Genomic DNA, 13647 nt, shown 5'->3' with positions numbered 1-13647 from the left:
ATGTAATTACGTCATATGGTGTCTCAATTTAGACCCCATATGAATAGAAATATTCAGTTACAACAAAAAAACTCTTAATATTTTATTTTCAATTAATGTATAATAATTGAACTTGCTGAAATCATCCAATAGTAACTCCATTTTAAATATGTTCAATCTTGTGTGAAGTTCTAAGAAAAGCAGCGCCCGCGACTACGTTCTTTTCTGAAGAGAGGCGTCTTTAGCAATTTTGTACATTTTCGAGAGCGTTTTTGGAATAGAGATGTTCTTAGCAAAAGGATGCGCCTTTAAGTATTTTCTACTAATATTAGTCTCTGTTGTTTGGTATAGGGAGCCTGTATATGATATTTATACATTGGTACCTCTCGAGGGGTGCCTAGGGGTGGGAATCGGTCCGGACCGGTCGGTATCGGACTCTAACTTCATCGAACTGGTCGACTCGGACATAAACTGTTGGTGACCACCTATTTACTCGGGAGGACTCGGACGGTCACTCTCAAGAATTCTTTGTCCATTGACCGTCCAAGACCGTTTATTTTACCGGTCCAGTCGGACACCGGACGGTCTCGGTCCGGACTTTCCAATAAATTTACTTAATTCAGAACTTTATTTTTATTACCACAAACAAAATTACTTACAAATGAAGATGTTTAGCCAAGAAATCAAAAGTAAATATAAAAAAAAGAAAAAACACAGTTGATCATCATTTGACAAGATATAATTAAGCCATTCACATACTCCAATATAGACTTGCCGAACGTGAGCAACTCATGTTTTTGGTCCGCCAGCATGATTATTATTCTTGTTCGGACCCCTACTTTACTCTTGTTAAAGAAACGTTAGTTTATTTGTTCGGATTTATTCTTCATTTTATTTCTAATTCGTATCTACCTTTCTGTTTATCTCCATTTAGTTTCTCTTTTCTGCGAGAAAAATAAAAAGACATGGGCCCCTTTGCCAATGAAGAGGAAGGACCCCCTTCTCTAGAAAGAGGTTTCTCATGTCCTCTAAGAGGACTTCCCGTTCCCTTGACCTAAAGGTCTGGTTCAACAGATTCCGGCAGACGACCTTCATCGGAGAAGACAGAGTGAGGTGGAGAGAGAGAGAGAGAGGTTAGGTGGAGAGAGATGGGTGAGGTGGAGAGAGAGAGAGGGAGATAGGTGAGGTGGAGAGAGAGATAAGGTGGAGAGAGAGAGAGAGAGGTGAGGTGAAAATAATTATGTTTTTTAATATTTTATTTTGAAATTAAGAAGGGTATTTACGCCATTTACATGAAAATAGGGGACCAAAAAAGAAGATGGTCACAAAGTAGGGGGTCAAATAGGAAATAACTCGGAGTTTTTTTAAGTAGGATATTGATCAGACTTGAGCCTTAAATCAGCCGTGTCCTTGGTGCAATTTCGGATCTACATTTCCCTTTACTAAAGAAACCGGCTCAAGGCTTAAAACTAATCTTTACAACATCGGAAAGAGTCGGAAGACCATTCAAGAATAGTAAGATGAATCTAGAACAGAACAGTACTTCAGGATGCATCTAAAAGGCGACTCCCGATTCAGGATGCATCTAAAAGGCGACTCCTGAACCCGATACTCAAAACGTACACCAAGATTATAAAAAGTGTATATTTGGCATGAACTGCTTCCTGGATCCTATTGTGAATAGGATAAAACAGAGATTTGATGCAAAAACTAAAGATATTTTCTGGTCTAATGGAGGAGACCACTACCTCACTCAAGCTAATGCTTAAAGTTGATAAAAAACTCTGATGCTTTATTCCCATCTTCGAGTGCTATTTATACAAGAAATTGGCAACGGAAGGAAACAAACAAATGCTAAACTTTAGTAACCACTCCTAATTCTAAGGAAACCTCTTTGACTCAAACTCCTAACTTATTTGAATTTAAAAATCATAACAGAATTAAAAACTACCTTTAGGACTTAGTCAATTGATACACAATGCTTGTGACAACTCCCCCTCTCTTACTATGCTCTTGTCCTCAAGAGCAAAAATCTGGAAATTGCTGATTGAAGTCTTCAAAAACTTCCCATGTGGCATCGGCAGGTGAATAGCCCTTCCAATGCACTAACACCTCCTTCTTTCTTTCATGAGTTCTGTTATCTAGTATGGCTAAAGGAGTTAGCAATCTTGGACCTTCAGCAGGTAGTTGAGTACTAACAGCAATTTTGTCACCAATATGCCTTTTAAGGAGAGATACATGAAATATGGGATGAACCTTAGCTTCAGGTGGCAACTCCAATTTATATGCTACAGCACCCACACGTTGGACTACTTTAAATGGTCCATAGTATTTAGCTGATAGCTTATGTATTCGGCGACTTATAGAATGTTGTCGATAATCCTGGAGTTTTAAGTAAACTATGTCGCCAATTGCAAATTCCCTTTCTTTATGCTTCCCATCGTAGATCTTCTTCATGCGGTTCTGCGCCACGGCGATCTTCTCCTTTACTTCACGAATTATACCATCTCTTTCAATGAGATGGTCCTCAACCGCAGCCACCTTAGCTGTTCCAGCAACATAGGTGAGTAGAGTCGGAGGTTCTCTCCCATATACAACTTCAAAGGGAGTTTTTCTTGTTGAAGAATGCACGCTGGTGTTATAACAAAATTCAGCCCAAGTTAGCCACTTACTCCACTGTTTTGGTTTAGAGCTTGTGAAACAACGCAAATACATCTCCAAGGTTCGATTAACTGCTTCAGTTTGTCCATCAGTTTGTGGATGGTAAGCGGAGCTGAAGTTGAAGCTTGTTCCGTTCAATCGGAACAATTCCTTCCAAAATAAACTAGTGAAGGTGGGATCTCTATCACACACAATGGAACGTGGCATTCCATGCAGCTTAAAGATGTGATCAAAGAAGCATTGCGCCAAACTAGATGTTGTATATGGATGGGAAATAGGAGTAAAATGTGCATACTTAGACAACCTATCCACTACAACAAATATGGTTGTCTTTCCGTTAGAGTTTGGCAGCCCGTCAATGAAGTCCATGGAGATGTCTTCCCAAATTTGAGTAGGAATAGGTAGAGATTGTAACAGTCCAGCAGGAAGTGTTTGTTCTACCTTGTGTCGCTGACAAACTTCACACCTTCGAATAAAATCTTTGATCTTCCTTCTAAGGCCTGGAAAATAAAAATCAGACCTTACCCGTTGGATGGTTTTATAGAAGCCTTCATGTGTGCTATTGTGGAATTGTTGAATAATCAAGTCCACCAAATCTGAATCTTTTTCTAAGTATATTTTGCCTTTAAAGAAAAGAACTCCATCACGGAAATTCCAGGGACCTATGGCTTCTCCTTCCTTCACCCGTTTAATTAATTCTTGGATTCTTGTATTAGTAGAATTTTCATTCCTCACAGTCTCTAGCCAATTAGGAACAGGTGATGAGAAAGCCATTAGAGACTTAGGTTCACCAACATCAACCTTAGACTTTCTTGAAAGCGCATCAGCAACCACATTCTCCTTCCCCTTCTTATACTCCACAATGAAATCATAGCCCATTAATTTGAATAACCAACGTTGTTGTGCTGGAGTCGTAATTTTTTGGGTCCATAAGTGCTTCAAACTTTCATGATCGGTTTGAACCACAAATTGTCGTCCCAAAAGATATGGTCTCCATTTCTGTACAGCTAACACCAAGGCGAGAATCTCCTTTTCATATGTTGACAGAAGGAGATGTTTCCCTTGTAAGGCCTGGCTAAAAAAAGCTATAGGTCTTTCTTGGCGTAGAACAGCACCAATACCGTAACCTGACGCATCACACTCCACAATAAATGATTTAGAGAAATCTGGAAGTGCGAGAATTGGGGCGTGAGTCATCACCCGCTTTAATTGAGTGAAGGCCTCTTCTGCATTTGTATTCCATGTAAAGTTATTTGTCTTCAACATGCGAGTGAGAGGAGCAGCAATCTTTCCAAAATTCTGAATGAATTTCCTATAATACCCACAAAGACCAAGAAAACCCCTCATAGCCTTCGTAGTTTTTGGCTTTGGCCAATTCATTACAGCTTCCATTTTATCCGGATCTACAGCCACACCTTGGTTAGTAATAACATGACCAAGGTACTTAACTTCCCTTTGGCCGAAATGACATTTCTCAAGTTTTACAAACAACTTATTCTTTTGTAGAATAGAGAGGGCCAGTTCTAAATGTTTTAAATGATCATTCCAATTTTTACTGTAAATTAGAATGTCATCAAAAAAGACTAGTACGAATTTCCGAAGGTAAGGCTGAAATACCTGGTTCATAAGAGACTGAAAAGTTGATGGTGCATTTGTGAGACCAAAGGGCATCACTAAAAATTCATAGTGCCCTTGATGAGTACGAAATGCTGTTTTCTCAACGTCTGAATGATGCACACGTATTTGATGGTAACCTGATCGGAGGTCCAACTTAGAAAAGAATAGTGCTCCCTGCAACTCGTCAAGAAGTTCGTCTATCACTGGTATTGGGAATCTGTCTTTGATTGTGATTTTGTTGAGTGCTCGATAATCGACACACATTATCCATGAACCGTCTTGTTTCTTTACTAAAATCACAGGTGAAGAGTATGGGCTCGTGCTCGGTCGGATAACTCCAGATTGCAATAATTCTGCGACGATCTTTTCTATCTCCCCTTTTTGATGATGGGGGTAGCGATATGGCCTAACCGAGACAGGTTGCTCCCCTTTATGCAAAGGTATATGATGATCTTGCAGCCGTAAAGGTGGTAAGCCTGATGGTGTTCGAAATATATTCTCATACCTACTTAATAGTTGTTTTATTTCCGGCATGTAGACTGTAGTAGTAGTTATTGATTCACTTTTCTGAATATGAAGGAGAATTCCCTTACCTTTACAAGTGATTTCACCCATTTGGTCACTGTCCACAATCTGATTTGCAGCCTTCTTTAGACCTTGTAGTAATACTTCTTTGCCGTTTAGTTGGAATTTCATTTCTAAGTGTAAAAAGTCCCAAAGAATTGGGCCTAATGTTTGTAACCATTGGGTGCCCAACACTACATCGCACCCTTCAAGCGGTAGGAGATAGAAATCAGTCTGGAAGGTATAACCTTGTAAATACAGACCCACCTGCTTGCACAACCCTGTGCTTGTCAATCGTTCTCCTGAAGCCACCATCACTTTAAACCTTTTACCTTGTCCTGCATTCAGTCCCAATTTAAGAGCTAAACGATCATTAACAAAGTTATGAGAGCTACCTGAATCAAGGAGCACCATTACTGACTTTCCCTTCAAATACCCTCTAACTCTCATGGTCTTCGGATCACAAGTTCCGGAAATTGCATGAAGTGATATGGCTGGGACATCAGTTGGTGATGTCGCCTCAATCTCCATTTCCACATCGTCGTCTTCTGCGTCAATCACGGCTTGGATTGAAAACAACCTCTTGCACCTGTGTCCTGGTCCATATTGCTCATTACAACGAAAGCAAAGACCAAGTCTTCTTCTCTCGTTGAGTTCTTCCACATTCAGTCTCTTAACATGACTTGTGTTGGAAGATGCATTCGTTGGGAGACGTGGTATCTGCTGCATAATAGGTTTAGGAACGATAATCTTCCTTTGAGAATTGACCTTGGTCTCATAGAGGCGTGCAAGATTAATTGCCGATGAAAGTGTCGTTGGTCTGTTTGCTAATACTTCGGTTCGAATGGAGTCTTTGAGCCCGCTGACGAAGCAACTTACTTGTCTCTCAGTAGATAAGAGTCCTACCTTGGCCAAGAGTCGTTCAAATTGAAGTCGATACTCATTAACCGTTCCTTGTTGCTGCAACTTTGTTAGCTCGCCAAAAAAGTCAATGTTTGGTCCGTATCGAGAATGGAGCCCTTGTTTGAAATCTTCCCAAGATATTGTTGTATATTCTTGTTTTAGCAATTGAAACCATAATTGTGCTTCGTGTTCCAAATGAAAAGAAGCTACTGAAACTCGTTCTGCCATCGGTGTGTTGTGAAACTGAAAAAATTGCTCAGCCAAAAAAGTCAATGTTTGGTCCGTATCGAGAATGGAGCCCTTGTTTGAAATCTTCCCAAGATATTGTTGTATATTCTTGTTTTAGCAATTGAAACCATAATTGTGCTTCGTGTTCCAAATGAAAAGAAGCTACTGAAACTCGTTCTGCCATCGGTGTGTTGTGAAACTGAAAAAATTGCTCAGCACGACAGAGCCAGCTAGTTGGGTCTTCATGTCCATTAAATTTTGGGAAGTCAAGCTTCATCTTTGGAACAAAACCCATGATACTGTTGCTGGATATTGGGTTTTCATGAGGTCCTTTATTAGCAGAACCTTCAGCCTCTCTCTTCGAAATCCTGGCGAATTCCTCAAACTTTGAGTTGAACTGCGAAAGCATTTCATTCATTTGGTTAACAATCGACTGCTGGCTGCTAGATAAGCCTTCAATTGTTGCCTCTAATTTCTCTACCCTTTGGTCCATACCTGTGCTCTGGTACCACTTTGGCACGAACTGCTTCCTGGATCCTATTGTGAATAGGATAAAACAGAGATTTGATGCAAAAACTAAAGATATTTTCTGGTCTAATGGAGGAGACCACTACCTCACTCAAGCTAATGCTTAAAGTTGATAAAAAACTCTGATGCTTTATTCCCATCTTCGAGTGCTATTTATACAAGAAATTGGCAACGGAAGGAAACAAACAAATGCTAAACTTTAGTAACCACTCCTAATTCTAAGGAAACCTCTTTGACTCAAACTCCTAACTTATTTGAATTTAAAAATCATAACAGAATTAAAAACTACCTTTAGGACTTAGTCAATTGATACACAATGCTTGTGACAATATTTAAGAACTTATTGAAAAATACATGACCCTGCAGTCTTCGATAAATAAAATGGACTAGAAAGCATAAGTGTTCTCCATCTTGGTTAAACAAGAATTTGCTCTCTAGGTGCAATACTAACAATTGTAAGTTCGAGTTTGAATAAATGAATTGCAGTTCCACTAAGTGATTTATGAAAACAACATATCTTTCTAGTTATTTTTCAATTGTAAATGCATAAATAAGACAGTAAAAAATGGATTATGGTTTTTGTGAAAGACAACCCCAATCAAGCTCTTGATCAGTGCTGTGTGACAAGTTAGGTTCAATCCAGCTGCAATTTAAGTGTTTTTTCATATCATAAAAATTCTCGGCAGAATATTGACCCCCAAGAGTGTAATATCGATTTGTATCAAGACAATAGTATAATATCTCGTCGCCATGAAACCGATCCAAGTAGATTTTGTTCTCCATTAGACTATTTGCACCACTTGCAGACATAATAGAAGTTCAACTTATGAATAACATATGTTTTTCTAAACTTTCAAAACCTAACCCAATTCATGTTGAGGTCTAGTCTAAATATTTGAACATCCTTCCCTAGATATCCTAAAAACACTGATAACAACTTTCCTCCACACTCCACCAAGAAAATCTTATCGAAATCATCATATGGTCTTTCGGGCTCAGCGAGAACTTCCCACTTACGCTCTTTCCGTGCATCAGAAACCCCCAAAGTCACCTGATAATCTAAGCAATAGAAAGCTCCTTCAAAGAAAACGGGATTGATAAGCCATGGAAAGAATAATTCTTTATTTATGTCATTTACACTCATATGTGGAACATGGTTGAAAACCCTTGATTCGTTCCAACAAGTATCTCCCCTTGAAATTGAGTAGATTCGACCAAATCCCAAACACATTTTTTCAATAGCAAAAATTACACAGTCTAAAGAAGTTGGTAGAGACGAGAATGAGATGACAGAAACTATGCCAACCGTAGGTAAGTCAGGAAGTCGAATGGTCTCTCTTGTGAAGGGATTGAGAAAGAATGGGGAGTTCTTGCCTCTTAACATTAGTAGCCAACCACCCTTCCAGAAGCGAATTTCAGCATCTGATAAAATCTCTGAGAGTTCTATGTGATACTTATCATTATTAGTATAATCTACGAAGTTCCAAATAGGATATTTTTTTCTTAGGAAAACAAGACATGGAGATATAATAATTTTTTGGTTGTACGATATGACTACTACTAGTTCTTTTTGCCATTACTTTGAGCATGCTAGTCTTTTCCTCTACATTGTTACAAAGTAGTAGTATATCCTCTCTTCTTCTTCTTCCATTGGTTTCCATAACCCTATCTGCCTGTAAATTAGATTGCATTAGTAGATTCGAAGAGTAGGAACAAAGAGTCATCCTCAAGGTCAAATTTGTAGAGGCTTTCTCCGTCTTTCGAAATCAGTATTGTAGACACAACCCTTTGTTAGACCCAACTTGGCTGCTGAGAGAGCAGCAATTGTGTTTTCCCCCTATAAAAAGGACATGATCACCCATAGTTTCCACTTCTTCCCATGAATAAGCCATTGAATCAAACTTAAGTCTGCAAACTTTTATCGAAAACGTTCTTAGCGTGTAACGAGAATTAGGACTATAAATTAGTCTCAGTACCTTGAAGATTTCGTCATCACATCCGACAAAATGTATATAACGAGTGAAACATTTATCTTTTCCCCATGGATGGGGATTATTGCTAGTAATAGTGATTGTTTTCATAGATAGCTCAGGCTGAAGTTTTTCGATCTCATCAAATGTACAAGTGTCAGCAATATATAACTTGTTTCTTGGTTTGGACCAGAAAAGAAAATAAGCAGATAAATGAAAATTATGTGTTCTCCATTGTTTCTGTCCAGGACTACAAAACACAAGGTGGTGATTAGAACTTGATGCAAAACCCTGGAAGAAGAAGAAGAAGAAGAAGATACCCATAGAATTAGGATTACTTGGAGGGGATGATAACATACAACATTTACTAAATAAAAAATTTACTTCAACCCAATGGAAGAGAGAAGGTAACATAATTGTGTGAGATGTTGATGGATTCCATAGAAAGCAATCACCTTTTTTCCACCTCCTTGAGTTTGAATTTAACTCTTCATCATTTTCATCATGTTCAGAGTACAACTAACCATCCTTCATGAGAAGGTGATTCCCAATACATAAACAGGTTACGACTCAACTCATCTCGTGTACTCTTCATGTAAATTGGTACTGCTATAGAGGAGATTTCAGATTGATAATCCTGGTTGGAGGATATCTGAATCGATTCATCTTCCTCTATTTGATAATTCATCTCTCTTTGCACTTTGAGTTTTACTAGTGATCAAGTTGGAATTTGATATTAGTCTGGATTAAATTATTCATCTTCATCTTGATCGTATCGACAGTTTTGCAACGTCTTGCGACAACTTTGCAACTGCCTTGCAACACATTATAACAGTTTTGCAAAAAAAATATCGAACTTTCAACCAAACAAAATACAAATATGTAGCTTTTTAACAAATCAAATTAAAATTTTGGATTTTTAACAAAAAAATATATAACTTGTCTTTTTAACTAAAAAGATTTTAAAATTGGATCTTCGGGTCAATTTCCTGTTATTTTTTTACAAATGCCTTTTGTGCATAACAACTAAAAGAACACCATTTCAACAAAAAAAAAACTAAAAGAACACCTTATATTTGCATCATCTCTTGTAGATTTAGTGAAAAATCATATGGAGACATTCTCAATGCAGTTACCCATCGTCCCTTTCCATTGTCATCCTTATTGGGTATTTTCTTCAGGTTATGGAAGTTTGATATGTCATCCTTCCAAACCCTAAGAACCCCTTTCTTGTTCTTCTTCTTCTTTCAAATTTCCACCTGCTTCTACCAATCATTGGCATTCACCCCTCCAGATAATTATTACCTCATCCACTGTGGGAAGCCAAACGAAAACATAGAGAGGGTTTTCATTGGCGGTTCTTCAGATTCCTGATTTCAGCCATTTATCATACATCTAGGATCTTCACAAAACCTTCGAATTACGAATTTGAAATCAAAGAAAGAGGAACACTTTTAGTACGTTTACATTTCTTCCCTTTATTTCTTCAAAATTCGATCTCTCTAATTCTCTTTTCCATGTTTCGATTAATGGGTTTTTGCTTTTATGCAATTTTACTGGTCAAGCGGAAAATCATAATATCAGAAACACCGTATTAAACAACAATAACGATCTGTGAGGAAAGATGAATTAAACAACAGATTTACTGCAAATTCTCTCCAAATGAGCATTTTTTTTCAGGTTCATATGGCAAATTTTTAAGCATTTAACAACCAAAGAGAGTTGACATGTCACAAAACAGACATGATGTATTTATGTTAAAGCTGACAAAAGATGGCCCATTTTATGTTTAAAGGACATAGAACAGAAAACAATCATGGAGTGAGCTTACTGCTTCGAAGTGGACTCGCTCGAAGTAATAGCAGGATCATCTTTTTTGGGGGAAGTAACAGCCTCCAATGTTCTGAAGAACTCCTCTGGTAGCGGACCAGGACGATGCAGTGGGACGTGCTTAGGAACTGGAGCATCGTTCTCAATAACCTCACATTCATAGTCGTCTGGAACTCCCCATGGATCCCATTCTGCAGTTAAAGATAATACCAAGTGAGCATATAGTCCCATAAAATTCAATGTTTAACCAAAGAGAATGAGATGTGCAAGGAAACGGATATAGAAGACGGTCTCGACATCACAGGAAGTTCAATTGGTAATCAATAATGTTCAATTCATTAAGAACGCAAGAATCCTGATAAGCATCTATTAATTTTTCAGGTATGAAAACAAAATAGAATTTGCTAGTTAATTTCATAATAAAGAAGCAATAGATGATAAATAGTAAAATAAAATTGAATTTAGAACAACACAATATTTCAGGATGCATCTAAAAGGGGAATCCCGATACTCAAAAGGAACGGCCTATGACACTAAGAAACTACAGGGTCATAACTACTGTTGCCTATTTTCTTTCACTTCTTTCTTGTTTTTACACAAAAAGCGAGTGGTAATTTCAGAAGGAAAAAATTCAAAAGATATGTAAATTGTGAAGTACTGTAACACCAAGATTATAAAGAGTATATATTTAAGAAAATATTGAAAAAGACATGACTTTGCAGTCTTCGGTAAATAAATAACCACATTGATGTTCTATCTTACTATCTTAGCGATCGTTAATTGAAGTGCAAGTAAAGTTCAACAACACCGAGTAGTAGAAGCAATGGTATACAAAGTAAGGTATTTAAAATAAAGAAATATGATAGTATAGATTAAAGTGAACTGATAGAGTTAGAATGATTAGAATGAAGGGAAGATTAAATAATTATGGCAACAACATTTAATCAATATATATGACGCGTGACACAAGGTGAGACATGTTCCATGGTCATAAGAATGAACAAATTGTTGGAAGTGGATTCAGTTCAAATGAAATGTGAGATAAAGACAAGAAATGACTTAGTGGCATTGAAATATATGAACAGTCAACCATGCATTAACTGAATATACTTGTGAGAATTGTCCCACGTGGACAAGGCAGAACCTCGAGGCCATGGTGCCTGAGTAGGCTTACTTGATAAGCCAGACAGGACCACGTGGTCCACGTCACTCAACAAAAGTAAACGTGGTATGCTCGGAGAAGCCACACACGATGAATGGTATGACAAATTTCCCACATGGACAAGAGAGTCTCATAACCAAGTAAATATTATCTAAGATAGGTCCACACATTACTAATTTGTTTTAGATGGATGCCACAAACTTAACAATACCACTACTAAAAAATGTCGACAACAAGATAAAATCCATCACGTCCCCATTGTTGGAAATAGAATATGCAATTACATATAACTTGCACAGATGGAGCAGAAAGACGTGCACATTGGGCTCCCCCTGGGCCTATGTAGATGATTTTACTAGCACTAATAAAGTTTAGACAAGTGATAGTATACATCGAGATCAGCTAAAGCATACAAACTCATATTTATTGATCACGGAAAGTAGGCTAGGAGTTCTTGTCAAAAAAATATATTTCAAATCCAAATAGCTTCCAAGTTGCAAATGTAGATGAATCATACATTTAGGAATCTCATTGTGTTAGGTTTTGGTTGTGCACACCATTCATAAAAGTTTGCCCTTATAGATGATCGTGCAGCAAAAATATAATCTCATTTTCTTCATACATCTTGAAAAACCGAATCGGAAATTATTACAATTTTTGCATCATTTTCAATTCTAAGAAAAACACAATAGATTTTGGAACAGTTCCAATGAGACCAAGAACATGTGTATTATAAGCCGTTTCTACTATGCACAATCCTTATATCAGTGACAAATGTTCAAATCTATATATCTCCCAACCCCTTAAAATGATCCTTGTCGAAATCGTCACTATCAAACAGACCCCAATGACTAAAGTTCCAATTTTTAACCTTGTATAGTTTAATTGTCATTTACGTTAACTTTTTAAACAAACGATCAATCTTCAAATAACGAAGTACTAATGTACGTAAGAATTAGGGCATCAATGAGTCGAATTATCAATTAATTGTTGAAAGAGAGATAGGTATTTGAGGAAAGGGTATTTTACCAATCATCTTGGAGATGAGTTTGAGTTCATCTTGGGCTTCTTCTATGAGCTCCTCAACTTGTCCACAAGCGAGTTTCTTCTCGATCTGTTCCCAATCTTCTTCCTCCTCACAGACCTTCAGTCTATGTTTGGTGAAGCTCTCAACAGCTTTTCTGTAACCCTCATCTTCAGGGACAGCTTGGATCTCTTTTAGGGTTTTGTTATAGAGAGAGATCAACACTTCCCTTGCATTAGGAACTACATCAAGTCCTACGATTCCTGTTGTCTGCTTTACTCTCGCTAACAATGGACCTGCAAATCTTCGGAGGAACATCTCTCTCTCTTTTTCTCTCTCTAAAAATATGAGCGACTTTCTTTCCGTCTCATCTCAATGAAGAAGAAGAAGAAGTTCGATTTGAATAGCCGTGTCGTGTCCCCAATTTTTGACGGAAATTTTGGCTAATCCTTATTTCCACCTCATATGTGAACAACTTGCTATTTTAATCCCCGGATTGTTCAGACACTTTTTTTGGTCCCCGGCGTAACCAAAAGTTAATTCTTTTTACCGATATTATCCTGTGTTCCTTATTCTAACTTTTCTTCTTGTCTCTCTTCTTGTTCATCTTTCTCTATCTCCTCCATTGAATAGCTTTATCAACTTCAAAATAACATAAGCTACATGTTCAAAATCAAGAATCCATTCATATGGAGATCCTCTTAAAATATATGCAAAGGGGGTATCCCCTTTGATAGCAAGAGTTATTAATTTAATTTCGAAACTGGCCTTCAAAGGAATTGGTTTGAAACAAGATCTTTTTAATCTTGATAGGTGATAAGAGAAATCAATGAGAGTCTGAGGCAATAAGAAAGGGAAAGAGAGATGGAGCATGAGAGAGATACAAAAACAAACGAAGAGAGGCCACAGAGAGGTGTAGTAAGAAAAGGAAATGATGGAAAGAGTAAAACAAACAAAGATGTAACATAGGAGTTAGATTTTTTTTTTCTCATACGGTAAAATATGGTTGGCAAAAAAATTGTTCGAAATATGATCGTAGTGAATGTTATTCTGACTGCATTCTGTCAAGAATCATATAATATCGATGGCATATTAAAAATACACTGAAGGCAGAGTTTGTCGCCAAAAACCACATTATTATAGTGAGAATGATGCTACTTTGTCTTCTACTTGCACCTTTA

General features: G+C 37.5%; 1 protein-coding gene across 1 annotated transcript; it reads right to left on the bottom strand.

Annotated features, from left to right (window-relative positions):
- Window positions 1-10075: 10075 nt before the first annotated feature.
- On the bottom strand, window positions 10076-12924 carry LOC147534806 (putative NADH dehydrogenase [ubiquinone] 1 alpha subcomplex subunit 5, mitochondrial). The gene is made up of 2 exons (XM_086650801.1): window positions 12472-12924; window positions 10076-10471 (listed from the first exon to the last, which is right to left on the bottom strand). Exons 1-2 carry the CDS (start codon window positions 12782-12784, stop codon window positions 10278-10280), a joined length of 507 nt encoding a protein of 168 aa, XP_086506927.1. The 5' UTR covers window positions 12785-12924; the 3' UTR covers window positions 10076-10277.
- Between the last annotated feature and the right edge of the window lie 723 nt (window positions 12925-13647).

The sequence above is a fragment of the Eschscholzia californica genome, unplaced genomic scaffold, assembly GCF_041429995.1.
Source record: "Eschscholzia californica isolate CP2 unplaced genomic scaffold, dmEscCali1.0.p SCAF_6, whole genome shotgun sequence".
Classification (NCBI taxonomy): Eukaryota; Viridiplantae; Streptophyta; class Magnoliopsida; order Ranunculales; family Papaveraceae; genus Eschscholzia; species Eschscholzia californica.
The sequence above is the reverse complement of the archived record's forward strand: the minus strand, read 5'-3'. Positions and strand labels throughout refer to the sequence as shown.